We start from the raw sequence: 26,221 nt of genomic DNA, 5'->3' as shown, positions 1-26,221 counted from the left end.
GTACCGCTGGTGATCGATAACGGCTCCTTCCAGACCCGGGCGGGCTGGGCTTCCCCGGACCCTTCCGTCCCCGCCGAGCCGCTGCTGCGGTTCCGCTCTCTGGCAGCGCGCAGCCGCGGGGCCCGCGGCGGGGCCGGGACCGAGACTCAGGTGGGGAACGACCTGGGCAGCCCCGAACCCCTGCGCTGGCTGCTCCGCTCGCCCTTCGACCGCAACGTCCCGGTCCAGCTGGAGCTCCAGGAGCTGCTCCTCGACCACGTCTTCCAGCGCCTCGGCGTCAGCTCCCAGGTTGGGGCGGGCGGGAGGGAGGGAGGGGGAGGCCTGGTCCCGGTCCCGGAGCCGCCCGTGAGAGCGGGCCCGACCCTGAGGGGGATTGGGTGCTGGGAGATGTTGTGCCGGGGTGGGTGGGGGGGTCAGGGGGGTCCAGCATCCCTCAGGTTGTCGGGGGACGTTGTGTTGTCCCCTCCGTGCAGGTCCCTGAGGAGCTGCTGGGGTGACCCGGGGGATCCCAGGGGCGGCTTTAGGCCTCGCTGTTCTCCTGGTTTCGGGAGGGTTTGGTGCTGGAATGAAAAGGAGGATACGGCTGCAGGGTGAGGGGTTTGGACTGCAGTCAGGCTGGCTGGGAAGCAGCCTCCAGGATCAGTTTTTGAGATCTTGGAGCATCACTGGGTTTGCTCAGTACAAACGCTCATTAGCAGTGATCAGGGACTGCCTGGGGTGGTCTCCCAGCTGGGCTCAGAGTTGCTTCTCAGACCTTGAAGCCTTTTGCCTGTGGGACAACCACCAGTTTGAAAGCTTTACCAGGTGGTGAACTGAACTTCCACCAGATTTCTCTCACACTTCACCTCCTCATTGCATGGGTTTTTGTTACTTACTTTTTAAAATAATTTGTGCAAGCTTTTAAAAATGAGTTCTCCACCATCCTTAGGAGCTTATTCTTTGGGTGGCTCAACACTGGGAGCCCTGCTGTAGACAAGACTTTTTTTTTACCCTCTTAAGCACCAGGTGTAGTTTAACTTACACAGTTAGTATCCTGCACAGTGTTTTCACATGGCTGTTTTGGAGGAGTTCTTGCTGTTGTTAAAAAAAGAATCAGCAAGGATAAGTATCCCTTTATTTGCCCTTACACCTTTGTTGTTTTTCTTTTCTCTCATATCTCTTACAGGGTTGTGTTGATCATCCAATTGTTTTGACAGAAGCTGTGTGCAATCCTCTGTATTCAAGACAAATGATGTCTGAGCTCCTCTTTGAATGTTACCAAGTGCCTAAAGTGTCCTATGGTGTTGATAGCTTGTACAGTTTTTACCACAACAGAAGGCAGAGCTGGCCTTGCAGTGGTTTGGTCATATCTTCAGGCTATCAGTGTACACACATTTTGCCAGTCTTAGAGGGCAGGTGAGTTCTGGGTGTGTTAAGCACCTTGCAGCCTCTCTTTGTCAGGCATTGACTTTCCAGTGATGCAAACACTGGAATTCCTCCAGCATTCAGTATTCCAGTTCCTCTTACTCAGTTTATACTGACAGGTTAAAAGTAAACCTGCAGATTTTGCTGAGTCCAATTGAATTTTGAATTGGAGCAGCAGTGCTGCCCATGAGCAGGTGGTGGTTTTAGTTACTACTCCTGAGTAGATCAGTACTTTCAAAAGTAGAAGGGGATCTCCCCAAGTGAGATCAGGAATTCATAAACACACGTTAGGTTTTTAAGCAGCTTTGGTACAAAGCAAAGTGCTCTGTGGGGTTTTTGCAGTTCTTCAGACTTTTGTCATTCTGATTATGCTGTTATACTGCTCTACTCTGGGTTTTTGGCTTTTTTTTTTTAATCCCTTACTGTATTTTATCTGGTAGATGCTTCTAATTTTTGAGGGTCACACCTGGCCAACTGTGAAACGTTGCAAAGGTTAAAGGAGATACTTTTAGCCACCATTTACCTTCTTAAAGTAGAACACTTCCTTGTTGTAGCTAAAACTGTTTAATTTTTTTTTTCTAATTGGAACTGAGCCTTTCAGAAGGTATCTACAATGATCAAAGTTTATGATGATGCTTTCTGTCTGAGACAAGCAGGTGTGTCAGATTCTCTGCTGACAGAGACAAATAATTTACCTGTGAATATTCATCTCAGATCAGAAATTAAATAACAGAGAGGCGAGTAGGAAGTCTGGTTTGGGCTGAACTTGTGGATTTCCCCAGTCTCAGCTGTTTTCTCTTTGTGTTTTCAGGCTGGATGCTAAAAACTGCAAACGGATAAACCTGGGAGGGTGCCAGGCAGCCGTGTATCTCCAGCGCCTCCTGCAGCTCAAGTACCCGGGACACTTCGCTGCCATCACTCTCAGTCGCATGGAGGAAATTCTGCATGAGCACAGCTACATTGCAGAGGACTACATAGAAGGTAAAACCAGCTCTGATGGCCACTGGGTTGTGTTCACCCAGAGGTAGTTTTGTCTTCTCTCGTTCACAAGTTGGCTGGGATTCTAGGAGGGGGAAAAAAAATGGGTTGCTGTTTTGCTTTCTCGGTAGCTGGGTTTCTGGTGCTCTTTCTCATCTGCCTCGTGGGAAATGCTTGGCAACAGTTTGGATTTAACATTAAGATAGAAACACAGATTCATAAAAAAAATACTCTGTGTTCAGTGAAAAAAAATAGGGATCGTTTCAGAGGAAAACAATTAAAATGAGTTTATTTTATTGGTTACTTTACACTACTAACAAAACATTTAATTGGTTAAGGTGATTTCTGCATCTGCCCTTGCTTCTTATCTGCTTTAAGTTTTCTAAAGTTGCAGTGGACACTTCTCATAACATTTAGTGAACTAAAGAAGTATTAGAATGTCCAGGGTAAATTTCATCTTCAATAGTGACCAAAGAAAAGTGTTTTCTTCAATTTCTGGCTTAAGAAAGAGCCTATAGGAGCCCTTAGGGATGTCTCAGAACTCTCCCCTGCCTGGGGAAGAGAGAAGAGACATTAGTATGGACTTCCCAGTTCTTAGTACTGTGTGTTTCCTGCATGCTGGAGATCAGAGCACCAGGAACCATGTGCTTTGAGGCTGTGACTGCTCTGAGGGGGTGGCTAAAGATGGAGGCAGCTGCCAAGAGGGGACAGAATTCTGGGCTCAACCTTTGGTGTCCCCTTTCTTCCAAGTCTGAACGTCGCGTGGAGTCTGCGCAGCACCCAAACCATTGCTTCCAGCCTGGCTAAATAGTTCTTTTGCTTTCAAAAATGTTCAGAGCTACAGAAGTGGAGGTCCCCAGAGTACTATGAGGACAACATGCACAAGATGCAGCTGCCCTTCTCTAACAAGCTGCTGGGAAGCACTCTGACATCAGAGGAGAAGCAGGAGAGGAGGCAGCAGCAGCTGAGGCGGCTCCAGGAGCTCAATGCGCGGCGTCGGGAAGAGAAGCTGCAGCTTGACCAGGAGAGGCTGGACAGGCTGCTCTATGTGCAGGTGAACACTCCTGGGGTTTCTCTTTCACTTTCTAGGAGGAGGGCAGGCTGCCCTCAGAGCTTTATCAGGCCCTGAATGGATGTAAAGATGCTATGCCCTGGCTGTTTTCTGAGAGCACCTTTTCGAGGTTGCTTGCAACATAAGAGGGGATCATTGATGCAGAGGGTGCTTCCAGGCTCTGAAATACTTTGAATGGTGTCAAACCATGCAGATCCTCACATCTAGTACTGGAGGCAAAGTGTCTGCACAGGTGACAGTTGATTACCTTGTATTGTTCATCACAGCTAACTCTGATCTGTCTGTAGGAACTTTTAGAAGATGGTCAAATGGATCAGTTCCATAAAGCTTTGGTGGAGCTGAACATGGACTCTGCAGAAGAACTTCAGTCTTACATCAACAAGTTGAGTCTGTCTGTAGAACAAACAAAGCAGAAAATCCTACAAGCAGAAGTCAGTATTGAAGTAGATGTTGTGGACAGCAAGCCAGAGGTACAATGTTTTCACCAAGTTAATCTTCTTGTATCTAAGAGAATTGATTTATGTTTGAAAATGTGCCCCTTCAGACTTTTATTGTTGAACTAAGCTTTTCTTTTAACACACTGCAACTCACTGTTAATTTGGCAACTGCTTCTCTTTCTTCTACCTTTCCTATGTGGTTGCAGAAGGTGAAATTTCTGTTTTTATGCCTGAAAACAGCAACCCTTGTGCTGTTCTGCACAAGGTGCTCTGGGACATACAGTTTTATTCCATATGGATCTAAGCATCATCTCAACGTTTCCTGAACTATACACTTCCATGAAATTAAATTTCCTTTAAAATTTCTTGCACACCTTTAAGAAGTCCAACAGAAGCAAAAATAGCCTTGGGGAGTCAGAGAAGATGCTACTGCTTCACCTTGTAACTTACTCCTGGCAGCATAGCCAACCACTGTCCTTACTCAAGGTTAGAGGTTGTAAACATGCTACTTGCTTAGAGCTTATAAATGTAGGAACTAGCATAAGGAAACCAACCTCCAGCTCTGCTTTTGCATTGGGTTTTGTGAAATAAGTGAAATAAGACCCAAAGCAGAGCTTTTTTAGCTACATCAGTCTTTGCTCAAGAAAAGATAGAGGAAAAAACAAAACAGAAAATGGAAGCATAGAGGAGAGTGGTACCAGATGTAGGAGTTCTTGTGTCTTACATGGATGACTGTGTTTGAGCAAAGTTGAGGTAGATGATAGATTTACCATTTTGGTAAAGTATCTTTCTGCCTTCTTTCAGAAGCAATTGGTGTAGAAAAAGAGAACTGAAACACTCAGCTTCCTGTAGTTTTGCCCAGTGGTTGTGCTGAAGTTCTGAGATGTCCATTGGATCCAGCTCCTTTACTAGGTGTAGTCTCAGACTACTCAGACTTTGGAAGGAATCTGAAAGCCTTTTTTTTTTTTTTTTTTTTGGGGGGGATGGTGGTTTGTTGTTGTTTTTTGTTTGGTTGGTTTTGGTTTTGGTTTTTGTTTTTTTTTTTCTCTGTGCTTTGTGAGAACACCTATAATCCATTTGTGAAGACAGATAAAATACCTGTGTCCCTGGGAAGGAGGTTAAAAGCTGATGATGTCCTAGAGTCTGTGCCAAGTCTTCAGCTGAGTTCTATTTATCTTTCTGTTGCCAGTTTGTGGCCTTCTTTAAGCCACAAAAAGAAAGGAATTTAAGACAGTGTAAGTGTTGGAGATAAGGTGACTCTTTGCTTGCTGTACCAAGCTACCTACTTACAAATGTTTTGGGATATTGCTTCCCAAACACTGCAACAAATGTTTCAGGTTTAAACTAACAAAACCACAAATCTATAGCAACAAAATCCCAAAGGTAACATTTTAATAATAAGGCTATAATTAAAGATCTATGGGTAGTGCTGCCATGCCTTTTGCTGGGAAGGAGCTTTGGGAGAACCTTCACATCTGTGTAAAATACAAAGGCTTTTGGTACATCCTGTGTGCAAACACTTGGGTGGTTGAAACTGTCAAAAAATGTGTGGTGGCTTTGTAGCCAGCAAATATTTGTTTTCCAGCTCCATAAAAGCAAGGCAAGGAATTTCATGGTAATTACAGAGCAATTAGAGGTGCTGGGAGTGCACCAAGTTTTCACCCATTTAAAAAGCTGTTTTAATACATTTTAGTGTGTTGTTATATTTAGGACACGGCTGGCTAGGATTCTGGCAGTCAGTCTGTTGACTGAGGCCTTGAATTTCTGAGCTGCCATGGCAATAAATTTATTTCAAGTGTTTGATTTTTATGCTTTGACTGGATTTCTGTCTTAACTTCTGCTTTCTGGGTTGTTCACCATTTTTATTTCTGTCATTAGTGCTGGGGATCATCAGGTTTGGTTTCGGTCACGTTCAAGAGTTGAGATTTGAGGACACAGGGGGTGAATTTTACAAATCTATCACCAGAATTGAAGTCATAGATGTGCCAAGCACACCTGGGCTAACCTACCTGTTTATACCTTCTCTGTTCCCAGACTCCTGACTTGGAACCATTGGGCAGTGAACAGTCCCTGGAGGATGTGGAAAGTATTAATGAGTTTGAACCTTTATTTGCTGAAGAACAGCCTGAAGTTGAGAAGCCTGTTGCTGCAGTGCAGGTTTGATTTCTGTCTCTACATCTCACACCAGAGGTTGCTGTTTCCTGGCTGTCCAGGCAGTCTGCTAACATTTCTCCAAATGCAAACATTGTTTGCCTGCTCTTGGAAGAGATGCTTAAATTATCTGAACTGGACATGAAGAGAGGAGAATTTTAGTTGGTGGTTTAGAACAGGAATGTACCCACTGGCTCACCCTGCAGGCAGTGCCATGTTATTAGGGGGAAGAAAACATCCTGCTCAAGTGGTTTTGTGTGTGATCCATAACCCAGGCCCCAGTGGACACAGCTTTCAACCTGGGAGCTTGAGCATTAGGACTGGGTGGCACCAGACAGAACAAAGTGTAGGAAAAGTCTGGTTTCTTGGCCCATTTTAAATTTTCACAGCATGGCCCCTTTGCTGTGAGAGTATTACCATCTGTTTTTTATTCAGAATTGTTTGGAAACTCTGCTTATTCTAGAATACTACTATCTTTAACATTATTTTCTGCTGCTTTTCTATATTTTTCAGCCTGTGTTTAACCTGGCAGAGTACCACCAGCTTTTTCTTGGCACTGAAAGAATCAGAGCTCCAGAGATTATCTTCCAGCCCTCCTTGATAGGAGAAGACCAGGCTGGTATAGCAGAAACTATGCAATATGTCCTTGAGAGGTGAGTTTACAAAACTGCTTGGCATTTACTTCAAGCAAATGAGTCTTGTTTTGGTGTCAGCTTTTGCAATTCTGGTTACTTAACAGTAGTATTTGAATAGTTTTTTCTGGTGGAGTTGAGCTCTGCAGGTTAGACATGTCTTCCTGTTCTGAAAATCATGTGTAACTCTGCCTGTCTTCAGTCAATGGTCTCTCCAAACTTTTTGATTGATTAAACCATCAGTAAAAAATTTTTGAGCCCACCTCTCTCATATGTTTATTTGTATGTAGATGATTTAGCATACAGGTACTACTGAATATTGGGTCCATTTTAAAATGTACATGAAAAATAAGAATAAAAAAGGATGTGATAAGGGTGAAATAAATTATAGAATCATAGAATCATAAGGGTTGGAAGGGACCTTGAAAGATCATCTAGTCCAACCCCCCCTGCCAGAGCAAGTTGGTTTTATTTACTTATTAATGATACAAAATCTGTTTTTCCTGCACCCCAGTGGGTTGTCTTGCACACAGCCTGCTTTGGAGCCCCCTCATCCAACTTGTTCAAGAGGGAAACAACAAACCCTTGAAAAAAGCTTTGAAACAAGAGGCTGACAGCTCTGTCTTTGTGAGACCAAAATCAGGGCTGACATTTTTAAGCTGTGGTGCAGGCTTGCTTGCTGGGCAGCTATTCCCAGACAGCTCAGCACTAGCAAAATGTTACCCCTGAACAGTATGGACATAGAAGATGGCATTTTCTGAATGTAAAAATTCCAGCTCTACTGACCTGTTGATTGACAGGCTACAGGGCACAAAGTGCTTTAAGGATTTTCTTCTACCTGGAAAAAATTCCCCTGGATTTCCAGAAACCAAATGGACCTGGGTTTTCATGCTAGGGAAATAAAGGAAGTTTCTTAAAGTGAATCTTGAATACAAGGTATCAGCATTCCCTGTGGCTGTTCATTTCACAGGAGAGATGTCCTTGAGAAAGACTGAAGTTATTTTTGTTCCCTGTAGGTATCCAAAGGAGCAACAAGCTACTCTTGTCCAGAACGTGTTTCTCACTGGTGGAAATACAATGTACCCTGGACTGAAAGCCAGGGTGCAGAAGGAACTCCTTGAAATGAGGCCATTCCAGTCATCTTTTCAGGTACATGTGTTGGCATGATGGTTATTAACAGCCTGTTTATCTGTGTTCAGAAGTGATTGGGGCTGAGAGATGTACAGAGCATGGGAATGGGGAGCTTCCTTCTTTCCATTAGCATGCACTCTGTAGTGTGGTCCTGTCAGATGTCTGTCACTTCACAGATATCTCACTTGGGATTTGGGAGGTGTCCACCCCAGCAGGCCCATAGCTGATCTGTAGCAGTCAGACTACAGTAATAGGAATAAAGTAAATGGAAGTTGAGGCTACACCAGTGGAGAGAGTACCTGTGGTCCTTCCTCACATACAGTGAGTTCTTAGCCTGCAGTATCCTGCCTGCTACTTTAAGCAGGCAGAAAGTTTTGTTGGAGCACTTGGTGCTTGTTTGGCAGTACCATCAACTCTTGCAGCATTGGCTTCCAGCTCTGAGGGCTGCTGGTTGTGAATTTGTTACATCCATGTGTGTTCTCAACCTGTAGAAGCAGAGCAGGCTCCTGGAGAATTGATCTTGAGGTGAAAACACACTTCCAACCCATTCCTAACATTACCCCTCCCCAGAGGCTCTGAATAATCAGCTCAGACTTCTGAAATTCAGTGGTTGTGCCATAAATACTGTAGTTAGGGGGGAAAGGGCTTTTTTCTCCTGTCTCAAACTGACCCTATTTTGTTTTCCTTCCATCCAGGTTCACCTTGCTTCCAGCCCTGTTTTAGATGCCTGGTACGGGGCTAGAGATTGGGCAGTCGAGCACATGACCCGTGAGGAAGGTTGGATAACCAGGAAAGACTATGAAGAAAAAGGGGGAGAATACCTCAAGGAACACTGTGCTTCAAATGTCTATGTCCCCATTCGCCTCCCAAAGCAGCCTCCAAGGACAGCAGAGGCAGTGGCACCTGGCAGGGCACAAGGCAATCCTTGTGAGCAGCCATAGCACCTCCAGGGGCCCAGCCCTGCAGGGAGGGAACAGTACAGAGCTTGGATCAGGAGCTGTGTGTGGGACACAGGCACAGCCTCACCTTGCTGCCTGCTCAGAGCACTGAGCATCTCATCCAATCCCTGGGAGGAGGAGGAAGAGGAGGAGGACAAATCCTGCTGGGGTGCTGGTAGCACTTGCAAGGCTTGGAGCTGCTCGTGCACTGCACCAGAGTGTGCCTCAGCAAGGAGGAACACGGCAGAAGTGCATTCCAGGGAAAAATACTGCCTTGTAAACTGCCCTAGCAAGGCTCAGGGGGGGGTTGAAAGTGTAGTTTTCCAGCTCTTTAAAATTTAATTTGAATGTACAGGTTTTATAGGGGTTTTCCTGCCTTGCATCAAGCCAGTCAGTCCAGCAGGTGTCCCCCTGGCTCCTTGCAGCAATCGAGTGTCAGGACACGTTGGGCATGGCATGTCCTGCCGCTGGAGGCCACTGGGGCTGAGCTGTGCCTTTCCTCCTGAGGCCTCACCTCTCCTTGGATTTCCTTCCTGCTGCACACTTTCTGCTAAACCGCAGTGGGATTTCAGGTACCTTTTGACTTCGTTTCCATTCAGTGATATTGATGTCTTGCTTGAAACTGACCAAACAAAGCACTGTGCAGCTGTAAAGACAGCTCAGGCCAGGACTGTCAGTTCTTGTGCAGTCCTAAAGGGTTTTAAAGAGTGTTGGCTCTTGACTGGTGGGACTTCCTTATTAAAAGTTGTTCTAGCAAGAAAACAAACTTTTTTTGCTTTACCACTGCCTTGCATGTTTTAGTAATTTGACCTCTTTGAAGAGTACAGCAATAAGGATGTACCTGATTGCTTGTGCCTTGCTAAAAAATGCAGATTTGCAGCCAGGCCCCTGTCCTGCTGCACATAGCTTAAATTTGACTGGGAATTCAGTTCTTGCACTGAACAACTTGCTGTTGCCTTCCCCAAAAAATAATATTCAATGCTGAACTGAAACCAAAGCACCTCTCTGGGTTTGGCAAGAACTGTGAACAGTTAGACTGGGAAAGGTAAGACTGAAAAAAAAATCCAGACTAAAAAAATATCCAGACCATAAGAGGTATAAAGAAGGTGACCAGGTGATGATTTACTGTCCCAGTGGCCACAGAGCATCAAGGTTAAGTCATTTCCTGGCTGATTGAAAACAAAGGGCATAAGGTGCTTGCTAGATGCTTGCTGAAGTTTGTTGCCACAGGATGTGATACACACATTTTTGGATTTGAAGAGTGCTGCCCAGATCTGTGATGTTAAAAAAGAAAAATCTGCTCTCTCAGAGGTCTCTCCTGAGCACAGGGGATCCTGCAGTCAGGTATTCTTCAGCCAGCCTGGGGGTTCTGCATGGTTCCTGCAGCACCCAACCCTGGTCAGCAGGTCTTGCTGCACCTTTGGGCTGGTCCTAGTGGGCTGTTGGGCAGGGGAGGAGGAGGAGAAGGGATTTTGCTGCCTTCAGGTAACCACAAGTTCAGACTGTTGATTCTATCCCTAGCTGCCTGGAGGCATAGTCATTTTCAGGACCATCAGAGGAATTTAATGGGTGGTAAAAAATGTGGAAAAACGTGCTGTGCTGAAACGTGGCAAAGCTACACCCCAGCCAGATGTCTTTCCTGATCCCGGGTCATGTCAGTGACCTGGAACAGAGTATGATGAAGTCCCATTTATGTTTGACCCCTTCCTGACACATTTTCAGCTGTTGTGGCAGAGTGGGGACTTAAAATACAGAAATCTGTTGTGATACTTGGTGTTGGCTGCTGAATAAGAGGACGCTGTGCATAAAAAGTGTTCCAGAGTGAAGGCCTAAAGGGTGTCTGTGTACTGCATTGTTGGTTATATTGCTTTTAAATGTTTGGCCAGATTGTGCCAACCACTTCACTTGCATTAATTTAAAGCAGAGCTGTGTAGTTATGGACAGAGATGTCAGATCCACTGCTTAAACAGCTCCAAGGAAGCATCATTTTATAATCTCCTCAATATTAGCTGTTAATTTGTTACTCTGTCCCCACAATAGCTGCAGTAACTAATGAACTTGGACAATGTGATCACTGTCAAAGGTATTTATGTGCTGGTGGGCATTCAGTTGCTTGGAGCAGCACCATGAAAACCATCAAGGTTGCAAAATGAGATTAATTTTACTCACTGGAGTTCAGTTCCCTGATCAGATTTGCTCTGGTGCTCTCTGAGCATTGGTGCTGGCAGGAGACAAATGGAAGGGGTGGTGGTGCTGAGGGCAGGAGGACTCAGCAGCATTGGTTTTGACAGCAGTGGTGGTTGGAGTCCTGGTGGAGCTTCACTGTTGTGATGCTTGTGGCAAGGTGTTCTCTTACCCATGTGCAGAATTGAGGGGTTTTCCATATAATTGGCACAGGGCTCACCAAGCCCAGAAGGCACTTGGACTGTTCCTTCTGTTCATTTTCTTAAGCCACCTGAGAGAGCAAGGGGCTCTCTGCTTGGCTCCTTTTTAGTGAGCTTTCTGGTTGTGTGAGGAGCAATTGTTATAACGAGAGAACTTTACTGAAAAAAAAATCAACCCATAATTCTGTAATAATTCTGTAGACAGAAAATTGGAACTGATGCTGTGAGGCCCTTGGCCAAGTGATCACAGGGCTGCTGTGGAGTGAGCTGCTGGTGCAAGCAGCTTCAAAGTCTGCAGTGTCTTTATCCTGGTGGGGGACCTGGAAGCTGATAAAGTGTAATTGCCAGCTCAGAGATGGTCAAGTGGCTCCCATTTGGTGTTCAGTATTATCAAGTTCAAAGCATTCTGTAACCTTGTTATATAATTGGGTTATCACCTAATTCAGGTCAAAGAATACAAAAGTAGAAGTTGCAATTTACCAGGCGTGGTGAGCTTGGTCTATTTAATCTAAAAGAGGGCTCAAACTGGGTTCCACCTCTTGCAGGGTCCCTAAGACCTGCTCTGGGTGGAAACACCACGTCAGAGAGAAGCCCTGGAGACTAAACATAGATCACATGTTTAATGTCCCAGATAGCTGACTGAGCTGCACATGAGTCTTGCTTTTGGTCTTCAAGGCTTCTTATGTTTCCTGTGTCACAGCAACTTCAAACACTAACCATTCTTTGCTAAATCTCCACTAGGACACCAAGATTTAGAAGGCTTTGCTCCAGTTATTAATCTCCAAAATACTTAATGTGCTGTGTAAGACAGCATTTCAGAAGAAAGAGAAGATGCCCATGAGCTGTCACTTAAAATTAAGGATTATCCCCCTGGAGACAGCCTGCAATGCTGTCATCATAGCAGCCAGTTGCAAACCAGAAGTTTTGAAGCTGGTGTGGGATGAGCAGGGGAGGGCAGAATGCTGTGATGGATTTAACATTATCCCTGGAGTCATCTGCTGGGATTTCCACCCCGGTTCGGTGCATCAGGCACAGAGCAGCTGTGCTGATCCCATTGCTCACTCCCACTGCTTTGTGCAGATACTGAGCTGGGCCCTGAGCATCAGCTTCGACAAAACTTCTCAGTTTTAAATGGCTCAAACCACTGCCATGGTTTGCCAAGAGTTCTTTGGGCTCCTTTTGCTCCCCTTTTTTAATGCTCAGTTTCCTGTATGTAGTTGGCACGTACCCTCTGTCCCCTCTCATGACACGAGCCTGGCCCTACCTCTTAGAGTGGCCACAGTTTTCAATTTATTTATTTATTTTGATTGTATTGTAATTTTTTACATCCTTAGGGCTCTTCTCTTTCTCTTTTTTCCTTGGTTTCCCTTTCCTAAGGCAGCAGAGACAATGATGAGAGCACTGGTGAGAGCCAGGAGACCTGGATCTATTTTCCTGTCTGTTTACTCCCAGCAAACCCCATCTGTTTGCTCTGTTCTGTGCCTCAGCACCTGTAACAGCAAAGTCACCCTGCTGGTGGTGCTGGCAGAGAGAGTCACACATTGGTGCTTTTAGGGTGGTGGGAAGGCTGGGAAGGGGTTTGGGAGGGATCAAGTGGGAACTGGAATAAAACTATAGAGAATGATGGGTCCATCTGAGCTGAATGCACAGCAAGACAAGTGGAAGATCTTCCCACCACTCCTCGCCTGAAGCTGGAAGGAGCACTCAGTACTGTCAGGATCACTCCATGCAGGTACACTTTTGTTCTTAAGCAACTGCTGTAGACTACTTTCAGTTAGAATATGGAGCAAGCTGGGTTTATAGTCTCAGTCAGGAGCTTTAATGCTCTTAAAATTCCTGGGTTTAGACAGGGCAGTATTTTTTTACTTTTTTTATTCTTGTTGAGAACGGAGGTGAAGTATGAAGCAGCTTCTCCCTTTATATATTGGGAAATAAAAGTGCTGTGCTGCTGAGGAAAGGATCTTTTATGTTGTCACTGAGATTCTGTGAAGGCATCCAAGTTCCTGCATTTCCAGAATCCTTTGTCAGGCTTTTACATCAAGAGGATGCTCATTCCTAGGGAGGCTCAGTGCATGGCTCTTGCTGGATCTATCTGGACAAATGAACTTTACAACATGCAATAAAAAAGCATGGCTTTATTATAGCCTGTGTCAAATGAATTCCAAAGGGGAGAGGCCTTTGGAAAGCTCCTGGTGTTAGAACCATCTGGGAGCATGGAGGATTGGATAGCAGGAAGGCTGCTTTGCAGTGGTGTCTGGTGAACCTCTGGGTGGGAGAAGTTTTGAGGGGTGATGGCAACCTGCAGCCCCAAAAGCTCTGCTGTGTATGGGCACATCCTTGAGTGCCCTTGGGAGGGGATTTTCCTCCTCTTTAAACCACCACTCTGTTTCTGCATCTCTTCCTGGGGTATCCTCCAAGCTCCATCTCTATGTCCAGAGGGAAACTGTCCCCTAGAAACACAGGAGGCTGGGAACTCTCTGCCTGGTCTGAGGCTTAGAATCATAGAATTGGCTGGGTTGGAAGGGACCTCTGAGATCATCAAGTCCAACCCTTGCTCTACAGCCCATGGCACTGAGTGCCACATCCAGTCTCTTTTTAAATATCTCCAGGGACAGAGAATCCACCACTTCCCTGGGCAGCCCATTCCAATGTTATTTGTCTCTCTAATTTTCTTTTTACACAACCTAACTATAACCAGTAGGCTCTTTTCTTTACCCTCATTTCTTTCAAAGTCTCCCTGTTCAGCCAGACCAGTTGTCTTCCCCAGACGTTGTTCTTTAGGGTGTTCTCACTCTTCAAAGGAGACTTAATAATAAATAAGAAACTCTGGGCTGCCTCACGCTTGGTTCTGCGTTTGAACAGCAGCCCAACCATGTCCAAGGAGCAGCCCCCTTCATCTGATCCTCCTCTGCTTTGAGGCCAAGCAGGGACTTTCACAGGGCTCTCCCATACAATATTAAAAATAACTTCAGCTGCTGGTAGAGTGACAAGAAGTCCCCTGGGACACATGGGTTCCTCAGGAGTCATCTCCTCTGTCACCCCCCTCACCTTGAGCCCCAGCTGCCTTCCAGCATTCCAGCTGCTCATCCCAAAGCCCTCAGCTCATGCACTGCCAGTGCTCCAGGCACAAGATGCTTTAAGAAGGTCCCAAATTGTTTTCTTAGGTGTATCCTCAGTGCCAGGCCCCTGGGATTCCACCATGCACAGGAGGAGGCTGTCCCAAGGCAGATGCTGTCTCCTAGGGCTGGAGCTGAGCTATCAGTGAGCTTCTTGCATGACACCTTGCACAGCTTGTCTAGCAAAAGTGCCTCTGATCTCTGAACGTGGCAGGGTTGGGGCTTTTCTTGTCATCTCCAAACTTAAATGTATTTCATATCCTAATCTTTAGGTCACTCCTTTTTTTTTTCCCCACACCAGGGCTTGGTTAAAATATACCCCACTCCTCCTCTCACCCCAGATTCCTGCCACATACCTGGCATTCCTTCATCCTTAATGAGATGAAGGAGTGGGGGATTTCACCCTCCTGGAATTTTAGAGGAATACTAAGTGGATTTCTGATGAAAAGCCCCATTTAGAGTCCAAATCCCCCCAAAAGGTAGTCCCCTCATGGCAAACCTTGCTTTTGCTGGTAATGGCAAACAGCTTTCAGTTACTTGTTCAGTAATTACTTTTTTGCTTGAACCTTGTAGATGTTATCATTGATGGAGGTGGTGTTGGAGCAAGCACCTGATGTTGGGGATGAAGCAGAGGAGACTTGGATCCTTGCAAAGGTAGGCAGGGACAGCAGGAGAGCTCCTGAGCTGCTGGCACATGAAGTTTTACCACTCCCAACATGGACAAACTCTCCATATAGACAAGGCAGCATAAAGGTTGTTTAGTTAAAATAGTTTTCTTCTAGGCTGAGTCATTAATTGCCTCTAATAAACATAAAGCTGCACTGGATCTAAGGTTCCTCCAGCCTGGTCCTGGTGGTGACCTCCAGGAGATGGTGAGGGAGGCGTGTAAGGATAAGCAGTGGTGATCTGTGTGTGAAACAGGGAGGAGGTTGTCAGTTCAGCTTAATGATTCAATGGAGCCACGTGAACATTTGGGTTTACACAGGATCCATCCCCATGGCAGGACTGGTGCCCTCTCATGAGTGGAAAGGAGGGGTTAAGGAATCCAAATGACAGAACTCTGCAAGGATGTGGATTTGGGGGTAGCAACACTGGGCTGTGCCCACTGTGCCATCTTTGGGATGTGCTGGGCCTGCAGTGAAGCTGCTGTGGTTGCCCCAAGTGATGAAGGGCTGGGGCAGGACACAGCATCTGGCCAGCAAGCCCAGCTCTGTGTCCTGGGCAGGGAGGGAGCTTTGCTGCAGCTCCACGGGGCAGCTGCAGAGCAGCAAGAACCTCGGGTCCTCTGATGGGATGGCCCTGTGCTGCTGTCATCCTGCTCAGTGGTGGCAGAGGGCCATGGGCTGCTCTGCCTGCTGAGGAGACAATGGAGAGGAAAGCTTTGATTTCCCCAGTGCTGGACACCCTCCTGCTGCAGGGTGGTGCAGATGGAAGGAACTGGGGGGCTGGGGGCTCAGGTTTTCTGCTTTTATCCTTTGTTAACTGCTGGAGACTTCTTGTTGTGGGAACTGCTGTGACCTCCCTGCAGGCTTTGTTTACGCACTGGGGCTGACATTGTTTGCAGCAGGGCTTTGATATTCAGCCCCAGAAGTGTCCTCTGGCTTGGGAACAGGAAGAGTTGAGCCTGGAAGTCCAGCCCAGGAAGAAGGGCTGGGGGCCTGCCATGGTGGCACCTTGCAGTGCTGGGCCTCTCCATCACCTGGGGAAGATGGCTGAGCTGTGCTGTTCTGCACTGTCCCCAAGCTTTGGCCCAGCATCTGTCCTCCTTGGAGGTGGCAGTGTCCCATGTCAGCAGCAGACACTGCCTGGAGCTCTGGTGGTGCTGCAGTGCCAGAGGGGGGAGAAAATGCAAAGGAGAACCTGGCATTTATGGGGATTTATCATGTTTTCCTGGGAACAGAAGAACTAGGAGGTCCCAGAGCTCTTGCACTGGGTCCAGGCTGTAGATTCCTGCCTGGAAGAGCTGAGAGGTGCCCAAATATGCTTGATCTGCTGGAGCTTTGCTCAGACCTCCTGTCAGCAGCCACTCTACCCACCCCTTTCATCAGGGATGAGCTGGGGCTGGAAGGGATGATTCCCCAGCTCCTGAGGGCTTGACTTCCCAGTGCACTGGAAAACCCACCCAGACTTTTGGGGATAGTTCCTGCTCACAGGAGGCTTTCTCTGCCCCTCAGTGCCAAGATCCAGTTGTCTGAGAATTTAATAGAAACAATTTTTATACTGATGCAAAAATGGAGGAAGTAATTCATAGTTATACTGTCTCTGAGGCTGTTCTCTTAAATTAATTTTAAAAGTCCCAATAAATACTGTTTTCCCCAACACAACAGCTTCCCCAGGCAATGAAGACAACAATCCCCAGGAGCCATAAACCCCTTGAGTGTGTTTACCCAGCTCAAAATGCACTTTATAGTGTGTTATACACCTTCAACCCACTCTGTTATTTTACATGCTGGGATATGAAATATTTCTAAGCACTGGCTGCACTGTGCAGCTTATGGAGAGGCTGGAAATGAGTCTTTAATTGCAAACTCAGTGAGTGTGGCAGTTTTTACAAGCAGAAGTTCAATTACAGGAGCCAGCAGCCACGAACAATTGATTTTATCAGGTATTAAAGCAGGGCTCATCAAGAGGGGTTTTATCTCGAGCTCCAGGTTTTATGGGGAAGGTTTAAGTACATGGTCACCTTTTCAAGGAGAACTTTAACTTTCAAGTACTCTCCAGCACCCTGGGCTGGCAGCTGAGGGACTGAGCTGGGTGGGAAGTGGAGCTGATGTCTGTACCTCCCTGTGCTGCAAGAAGCAGAAGAAAACAACAACAAATATTACTCCCCTAACCTTACTGTCCTGATTTTGAACCCAAAATAGTAATTTGGTATTTCCCACAGAAGGACATTCCCCCCATGTCTTCTTCTGAGCAGCTATACTGATGATTTCCTATTTTCCTTCCTTCTAGAAGAGTGTGTGAGCAGCTCCAGCTCCTGAATTGAAGGAAGCCTTTTCCTGAAATGCTCCAAGGTTTTCTGGCTCAGGAAATTAATCCTCAAATCTGAGTCTGACTTCTTTGGGTCTACAAACACCAGAAGTCCCCACAAGGCTGGTAAAAAACAGCAAGTCAAGCCCTGCCAGAAGGGATATTTTCCACTGCTCCACCTTTGCAGATTTCATGTCCTCTGAGTATTTTTGCTTCATGCAAAAATTTGTCAGAAGATGCTCAGTGAGACTCCCCCTTCTTCTAGAAAGAAGGCTTAAATTTAGGCAAAAAAAAAAAAAAATCTTGTTTTGTTTCATAGACAGCCTAAGGATTTTCTTGAAGTTCAAGCAAAAGTGTGTACATTTTGAAAGTGTTTTGCTCCTTCCTGTTTCTGCTTAAAAATAAAAAGGTTGTAACTCAAATTGTGGGATAATTTTTTTTTTCTGTAATTTAAGCATTTGGAACTCAAGTGCAAGCCCTTAGTGTCGTATTTTATGAATTCTGGTGCCACAACTGTTTAGACATACAAGTAATTTGATTATAGTTTTCTGTTAAACGAAGAATCATAATTAATACAATCATGTTTAATGTCTTCCTTACCAGACATAAAGATATAATTTCTCCAGAGAAAAGTTTTCTCAACTAAATCGAAAGATTTCTTTGTAAATAATTTAGCTTTTGGAGACAGACGTTTAAGTTGTTGGATAAGATGAAAGCAGTTTATAAAATGCAAAGTGCTTTTGTTAAGATGTGCAGAGAGAATCCCAGGGAGCCTCATCTCATGCTTGCAGCATCCCCCTCCCCTGGCTAAAGATGGGCAGAGGAGCAGGGAGGGCTTTCCTGACTCATCCTAAGGGATGACTTAGGGACATCCTAAGGGAGGATAAGTCCTCCCCCCCAGCACCATGGAAAACCCAGAATGAAAAGCTTTTCATTGCCTGAACTCCCCAGGCTCCACACTTTTCACTGCTCTCTCCCATTTCTCAGCTACACTTTGTGGCCAGTTTGGGAGGTGGAAAATCTGCAGAGTAGAAAAGTCCCTGTGGTCACTCCCAGCCCCATGGTGAATCCTTTCCAGAGCAGCTCCTGGCTGCTGCCCCAGCTCAGCCAAAGCTTTGGGGACAGGGGATCCTGAGCACATGGAGATGTTTCCAGCTGCCTCCTGGTCCCTGCCCACCCCCATGGCCAGCTCAGCCAGGGATGCTCTGGGAAGGTGCATTGGTGCATCTTTACATCTGGAGCTGGAACAGCCCCTGGGAGTTGCTCCATGGCAGCCACCCTTCCCCTGGGGAAGCCACTCATGCCACTGCCACCACTGCCTGTCCCTGCAGTACCTTGTGTCCCACAGGATTCACAGATCCAGAATGATGCCCCATCCCTTTATCTTCTGTGTGACACATCTGCTGTCAAGTCACAGAATCACAGCATCACAGAATGGTTTGGGCTGGAAGGGACCTTAAAGCTCATCCAGTCCCAACCCCTGCCATGGGCAGGGACACCTCCCACCAGCCCAGGTTGCTCCAAGCCCCATCCAACCTGGGCTGGAACACTGCCAGGGATGGGGCAGCCACAGCTTCTCTGGGCAACCTGGGCCAGGGGCTCAGCACCCTCACAGCAAAGAATTTCTTCCTGATGTCTGATCTAAATCTCCTCTCTTCCAGTTTAAAGCCATTCCCTCTTGTCCTATCACCCCATGCCACTGTGAAAAGTTCCTCAAGCTTGGGAGCATTTATCTTCTGGTGGAAATTCAGTGCTGATGCCTTCAGCAGGAGCAGAGTGTCACAGCTGGGATGTGCATCACCCATGCCCTGATCTGATGTTCAACCACCTTGTCTGCACTTTGCTGGTTCACTTCTGAGCTCTGAGCCACTGTCCCCAACTCTTGGTGCATCATAAATGCATTTGTGCTTTTTCCTTCTGTGTGGCTGACACCCACACATCCCCCTCTCCAGAGGAAAAAGTCATCATTACCCTTGTGTTTCACCCTCAGGAGAACACAGCTGAGCAGGGGGTCATCAAGAGGGCATTGGAACAACATGTGCTCTGGAACACAACCTTCAAATCATTTGCTTAAATTTCTGAAGGCAGAGGGAGGAGTGTGTACTTGAAGCTATCTGTTTCTGCAGGGCTGGAAGTAGAAATAAGTGCTTGTTTTGCTTGTAGTCACTCCCTGAGGACCTTGGCATTAAGTAGCTCTCTGGGATCTCTGCTGTCAATATTAGCAGTAATTATTAGGAGTAATGGTCAATTAGGTGTGCTGGGAGGGGAGGAAGAGCAATGAACTGAGGTGTAAATTTTAACACTAGCAGGACAAAAGAAAAATTAATGTTTGCTGAGCAGAAAGGATTTAAGACCCTAGCAGAGAAGGGAGGAGAAATAATACCTGTAAGCCTTTAAAGAAAGAAATATAGAAAATACTTAAAAATGCTTTTGCAGAGCTTGCCAAACAAGCAAAGCAAATTGCAGCATTTCACCTCCTGGCTCCCACGGATCTGACTTTTGATTCACGATTACTGAAGGTGTTTTGCAGCCCAGGCTCTGAGCAGGGCTGGAAGGAAAGTGGATCCAGGGGCCACTGTATTGTCAGGGAGAGGAATGTGGTTTTGTGCTCTTGAGAGAGCTGGAAATTTGCAGCAGGTCAGCTCTGGGCTGCTGAGGGATTAGGTCGGTATCAGCTCCCACTGCTGCCTTAAGGCAAATTGAATTTTTCACAGAAAAGGGAAGAAAGAATGAAATAATAACCTCTGTAACCTTGCTAATCACCTGCCACTAAGTAAGGCAGCAGGAACCATCCCCCCCTTCTACCTGGCTCCTTTGATGGGCACAAGCCTAATCCTGGAGGAATAGAAGTGATTCAGCCCAGCTGGAGCTGTGCTGGGTGCTTGGGTTTTTTTTTTGGGGGGAGGTCTTGGTGCTGGGTAGACTGGAGCTGAGCTCAGCTTAGCGTGGGGGTGTCCAGCTGGGAATCACAACTTTATCTCCCTGGGGTTTTAGTCTCAGATTTGTAATTTCAGAAGTTCTGGTCTGTGGATTTGCCTTTGCTGCTGTTGGGAGAGGTGGGAAGGAGGCTGCCTCATCCCACACAGGTACTGCTTGCTCCTTTTTGTCACTTGTGGCTTTTCCTGCTCTACTGGGCTGTCCCAGTGCCACCCCCCCACAGATGCTCCCCAACAGTGCTCTAATCCTGGGAAACCCCAGGCTCAAATCTCTACTTGGCCTGAACTCTGGGGGATGGGTGGCTGCTGAAATGAGGGGGTTCAAGGTGCTTTTGCTGGGAAGGTGTCTTTGGGCTCTGTCTCCTGCTGAGCAGAGCTGCTTGCAGAAACCCTGCAATGGTCACAGTCTGACTGCTTTGCTTGGAGGAGGTTTACTATTTATAGGAGATACAGTTTCCATACAGAAAACAAGAGAAAAGAAAGCTGCAGATGGATCTAAGCCAATGTCCTTGTAGCTCCTGAATTAAGGCTTAATCGTGGCTCTCAAACAGTGGTTCCTTCTGTAGCTCCTCAGAAGAGATCTCCCAAGAGCAGAAGGGAAGAGAAGTGTTTCACCAGCATCAGAGCAGCTGTTTCCCCAACTCTTATCTGGCTGAAAAGAACATGTACCGTGGAGAATGCTGTGTGATGCTTTGCTTCTCTCACTCCTGAGGTTGTTGATCCTCACCCCCAGAGACCCTCCCACAATTCTGTCACAGCTGGGCTTGGCCACACTGAGCACAAGAGGTGGTTAAGGGTAATACAAGAGAGAGGTGAAAAAGTAGTTGGAGAGCTGCTGTGTTTTGACCTGCTTGTCACAGTGTGGACAACAGCCTGGTGGCCCCACAGAGAATTCCTCCCACTGCTGCAAGAGCTTTGGCAGTGCTGCTGGGTGCACTGATGGAACCAGGACCTGTTTCTCAGAGGCTTGGTGCAAGGAGGTCAGGGATCTGTTTGTGGTGTGGGGATGTGGAGGCTTGGGCTGAAATGGAGGATTCAGGTTGAACAAGTTCAGTCAGGTGTGACCTGAGCCCTTTCCTTGATGGTCCTGCCAGTTCTGCTGGGGATTGTGGAGCCTGGCACAGGTGCTGAGGGGAGGGGACTGTCCTCTTCCATGGAAGCTTGGGGAGGGGGGGGACACTGTAAGGACACGAATGAACCATTCAGGTGATTTATTGCCCTGGGGTCTGGATGCTGGGCTGATCTCCCCTGAGCTCTGCCACCGTGGGTGTGTTTGATGACACCCACAGGTTGAGGGCCACCTTGGCACATCCTGGAAGGCATCAGCTGGCTGGGCTTCAGGATGGGAAGTGGGTGATTCCCTGAGAGAAGAGGGGGCAGGGTGCTGGCTGAGCTCCTGAGGGGTCAGCTGAGGCTGAGCTCTGGTGTCTGCAGTGCCAGAGCACCCCGAGCTCTCCTGGTTATTTTTAAATTCAGAGCAAGCAGAGGTTTCCTGTAGCACCTGGCAGGGATGGTTGGGGGATAAATAAGGTTATGACTCAGGGAAAGTCTGGTCTGACCAGGTAGACACCTCCAGTGTACCTGTGTCTGGGCTTGCTGCAGATGCTGTGTCCCTCCAGGCAGGGACAGGTCTCATGCCTGGCCCAGGTTATTTCCAGAGCTCTTGGTTATCTCTGCATTGGGTCTCCCCCAGGCCATAGATGTGGGAAAGCCAAAGGAAACCGTGCTAACACCTCCCTTCCAAACACAAGGCAATGTTGAGCAGAGACAGTGAAAGCATCAGCTTTCCAGTAATGTGGAATTTATAGCAACCCATTAACTCCAGTCCTTGCCTTAAGAAATGAAACAGGAGCTGCCTGCTGGAATTAGGAACAAGAAGCAGGAGAGGATCTTTCTGTATTCCTCCCTACACCTTTTAACCTTCACACAGCCCAGCCCTGCAGCCCTCACTCTTCATGGGAGCAGCAGCTCCCAGCTTTGGGCTGGGCTCTGCCAGGCACCTTCCAGGGCTTTGTCCAGGCACAATGCCACCAAAAAGGGACACGTGGCACAGCCTGGCTTCCAAAGATCTGGACACTCCTGAGAGATGCAAATTGGGACTGGTTTTTGGTTGTTTTTTTTTTTTTTTTTTTTTGGTTGGTTGGTTTTTTGTGTGTGTGGGGGGGGTTTGTTTGGGTTTTTTGTTTGTTTGTTTTGTTTTGCTTTTAAAGAAAGTTAAACTTGAAATTGCTGTTCCCGTCTGTGGGGATGTGTATAGATGGATACACACCTGACTGAGGACTTAAAACCTACCACACACAGCAACAGGCAAAAATTTGCCCCTTGAAGAGGGCAAATTATCAGCAGAGCTGATATTTCAAGACTGAGCATTATTTGGGATTTCTAAGTTGTCAGTTTTAAGGCTCCTGTTGATATCCATGGGAGCTTACACCAAAGTTCATGGCTTTTGGAAGGCTGACTTCTTCCTACTTTATTTCAGGTTTAGATTTTTTTTATTTTTTTTTTTTTTTTTTTGCACTGCTTCATGGTCAGGGATAGGAATCACAATCATTTACTGGAGCATGGAACGAGGCACAGCCAAGAAAATATATATTTTTTTTTACTGAGAATACTCACCCTGGTTGTGAAACTTGCTGGGTATAAATCTGTGTTTCTGGTGATTTCACTGATACCTCCCCCCTGTATGCCTCTAAAACACCATCACCAAGAAAATTTAAGACCTTTCCAAAGAAGCTTAGCCAGAGCATTTTTGTCTTGTATGTTATTTAGCATCTGAAATGCTGAGTAGGAGCTTCTGAGGAAGAGGTGGGGAGTTTAATCCACCCCACCTGAAAGCTTCAGTGGCTGTTGTTTTGAGAGCCTTTATCCTGAGCTGCCAAACCTGGATGCACAAGGCAGACCAAACATCCTTCTTTTAACTGCTGTGAGTGTCCCTTGGGAATAACAGGGATCCCAAAGTGTCTTATCAAACCCAGGAACACCTTGTCCATGCTCCAGCCTGCTGTAAGCCAGCCAGGGACACAGCCCCAGATTCTTCCTAAACTCTAATAGAGAGAATTTGCAGAGTTGTATTTCTCTTGCTAGGATGAAAATATTATAATTCCTTTGAGAAATTAAGAGTACTCAGATTAAATATGACTAATTCCTCCTTCCCTTCTGCTGCAGAATAACCTTTCCCAAAAACCCTGAGGAAATGAGTAGTTTTAGGGTAGTTTAGCTGGGCTTGCAGAGCCTGGTAGTGCTGTCAGCTGAGCCTTCCCCTTTGGGGGGTCTTGAGTGCCCAGAGTCCCCAGTTCAAGTTCTGTTGGTAACCAGCACCAAGTCACTGCACCATGAACTCTGCTGGGATTCTGCTCTGAGAGCTCAAGGGAGGACTATTTAAAAAAATCGGGGCTTTATTCCTCTGCTTGTGGGTGGAATTAAAAAACAAAACAAAAAACAAAAAGCAACAACAAAAAAAAAAACTTAAAAAAAAAAAAAGGGGGAGAAATGAAATGCCAAGCAGTTATCAAAATTTAGCAGTGTCTCATGTGCTTTGCAGTGACTTTTACCCAATGTCCTTTCATGTTTCCCTAATGCCACCTCCCCTGCCACACTTGTGCTTTCCTGGGAACTGGAGCAGTGTGGTTGCTTTCTGTTTACATCCTTGCTAATGATTTGACACCTCTGAGGCTTTCAGGCTGAAATAGGTGTTTATGTTGCAGATGTTTATGCACTGTTAGTGGCAAAGGCTGGGGTTTGATAACCTTCCTAATGGTGCCAAATTTCATCCAGTCACTTTTAGAGCAGCTGAATAACTGCAGGGTTAACCCTGTTAACCAAGCAGCAGACAGGCCCTGCAGGGAAGAGGGGACCCAAGGTGTCAATAAAAGCCCCAAATGAAGCCCTGTGGGCTCTCCCTGGCCAGGCAGCAAATCTTCTCATTGGAGCTAGAAAGTAAGAGGTTTATTTCTTAGGGAATGGAGGGGTATGTGAAAAAAAAAACAACAAAACCAAAGGCCACAACAACCTCATCAGTGGAACGCTCAGCATCTTGCTCTTTGTTCCTTTTTTTCCTTGGTATTTACTTTTCTTGTAAGTTCACTGGTGTGTCAAAACATCAGAAAGACAAACTCTGTAGGAGAGTCATGTCTGCTATCAGGCTCACTGGTGCAACTGGGAACCAGGCCCTTCACAAGCACTTGAGCCCTCAGAGCAGGAAATTTCCAGTTAATAGTGATTAGATACTTTTTTTTTTCTCCTTATAAATACTGTAGCACAGTGGACATTGTCATCTGCACTTTTCCCATTACAGCTGTTGTCTTGGGTTTTGTTTACTCATTAGGATCTCCATGGAAAAAATGCCCTTTCACTTAATTCTCCAGCACTCACAAAGCCACTTTGCTGGAATACATATGAAAGCAATTAGAAAAATCTTGACCTGCAGCAGATGCAGAGCCATGCCCGGGCTGAAGGCACTAAGAAAGGAGAAAATATTTATCTACTTTTCTCAAGCTTCACTACAAGTGGGAGAAGTCTGGGAGGCTGCAAAATAAACCCCAAGTTTGTGGCAGGAGTGACCTGAACGTTCCCACCCATGTTTGTGTTTGGGGTTTGGTGTGTGTGTGTTGAGCTGTCTTGGTGTGTGTTAAATCAGCTCTCAAAAGCCTCTGGGGGAAAAAAGAAATCCTGGTGTTCTGTTTTGTGCTGTGTGGGCTGTGAAGTGAGGCTGAGTACCTGAACCCTGAGTCTGTATTCCTAATGCCAAGGAACTGAGAATGGGGCTAAGCTCCTGGTGCCTCCTGATGTGTCTGTAGGGCTTGCTCAGTTCTCACTGCTGGTAAGTGCTGATGATTTAAATGTTCATTTGTGGATTTAAAGAGGAAAGGCACTGTATCCATACTTGGAAACACTGGACATGTGTGTCCAGCTGAGACCACTGAGAATGTAACCCAGGTGACCCAAGTGCTGTCTGTGCAGTGACATTGCTATGATGGGTAAGGCCACCCTTCTTACAGAGAAGAAAGTCCTAAACATGAAATGTCTTTGTTTAAATCCCAACGATGCAATCCCTGGGCCTCACAGCTGCACGGCTCAGCTGGAGCTTTCCTTGTATCAAGCTGCTCAGGCCCTAAGTCCAGCCCTGAAACTCCCAGGGGTGCTTTCATTAACTGTAGAAACCAGATCTGGCCCTGAAAGATGGACAAAGGCTTCTCACACTCCTGCTCCTGGTGAGGCTTTTGTGCCTCCAGCTATCAGATGTGTGCTCTGCTGAGCAGCATCCTGAAAGATGCATGAGCTGTCAGCATCTCTGTTTCCCAGCAGGGCTGCCAAGGCTCTGAGCAGCAGCTCCAGCAAGAAAAGTCTCCTCCTGCTCTTCTCTGCTTCACAGGTGGTCAAGAGCTGAGGAACTCAGAGTATTTCTGAAGTCTGACCAGCCAGGTAGTGCTGGCACTGATGGATTGGACTCAAGGGGGGGGTTGATGCTGGCCCCTCTTGGGTTGCTCTTTGGGGTGCTGGTCCAGGAACCCAACAGTGTGTGGTCACTCTCAGGGGAGGAGCAGGACCTGAGCAGAAGCATCATCCATGGGAATGGATGGAGAACAAACTCCCCGTGAAAAAACTCCTCTGGAAAGCACAAAGCTCCTCCAGCAGCAGAACTGGGGGGCTGATGGGTGGCTGGTTCACCCCAAGGGCTGTGTGGTGCCAGGGCTTGCCCAAACCAAGGGCTTGGGGTTACGAGTAAGGAAACCAGTTTGCAGATTCTCTGTTCCAAAGGGCTCTGAGGCAAAGTTTCTCTCCAAGATTGGATTGAAAATTACCTTAAACAGTTGTAGATCTAAATAGAAATGCCAGGCACACCCTTCAACACTTCAGCTTGTCAAATACCTGAATGCCACAGGGGATTTTTATGGCTAAAGCTTCTGTGCACTTTGTGTAAAGCAGATTATTGTACAATGTTTGCTTGAACTGGGGAGAAAGCTCACAGATTATGACAAAGCACTGATGAGTTTCAAATGCAGTGCAGAGGTGATACTTGAATTAATTGCCAGTCAAGGAGTGTCCAGCAGAAGGTGGAAAGCACTTTAATGG

General features: G+C 46.6%; 1 protein-coding gene across 2 annotated transcripts in view; it reads left to right on the top strand.

Moving 5' to 3' along the window:
• The window catches only part of ACTR5 (actin related protein 5), a 17,764-nt gene extending 129 nt beyond the window's left edge, over positions 1-17,635 (top strand). Inside the window, exons 1-11 of one of the 2 annotated variants that reach the window (XR_011729008.1) lie at positions 1-288; positions 1,166-1,395; positions 2,216-2,385; positions 3,219-3,436; positions 3,742-3,924; positions 5,926-6,048; positions 6,556-6,695; positions 7,691-7,823; positions 8,501-9,315; positions 14,817-14,897; positions 17,196-17,635. The exon at positions 1-288 is cut by the window's left edge and continues 129 nt beyond it. Coding sequence is in view for 1 of the 2 variants with exons in the window: in XM_071759547.1 (XP_071615648.1) it covers positions 1-288; positions 1,166-1,395; positions 2,216-2,385; positions 3,219-3,436; positions 3,742-3,924; positions 5,926-6,048; positions 6,556-6,695; positions 7,691-7,823; positions 8,501-8,746 (1,731 nt within the window). In the remaining variant the exon portion in view is untranslated. Of the gene's footprint in view, positions 289-1,165; positions 1,396-2,215; positions 2,386-3,218; positions 3,437-3,741; positions 3,925-5,925; positions 6,049-6,555; positions 6,696-7,690; positions 7,824-8,500; positions 10,518-14,816; positions 14,898-17,195 lie in introns of those variants that run through there. The other variant, XM_071759547.1, reaches the window with a different exon arrangement.
• Positions 17,636-26,221: the final 8,586 nt, after the last annotated feature.

This window comes from Heliangelus exortis, chromosome 16 (assembly GCF_036169615.1).
Source record: "Heliangelus exortis chromosome 16, bHelExo1.hap1, whole genome shotgun sequence".
Lineage (NCBI taxonomy): Eukaryota > Metazoa > Chordata > Aves > Apodiformes > Trochilidae > Heliangelus > Heliangelus exortis.
Note: the sequence above shows the minus strand (reverse complement) of the source record. Positions and strands in the feature narration are given on the sequence as shown.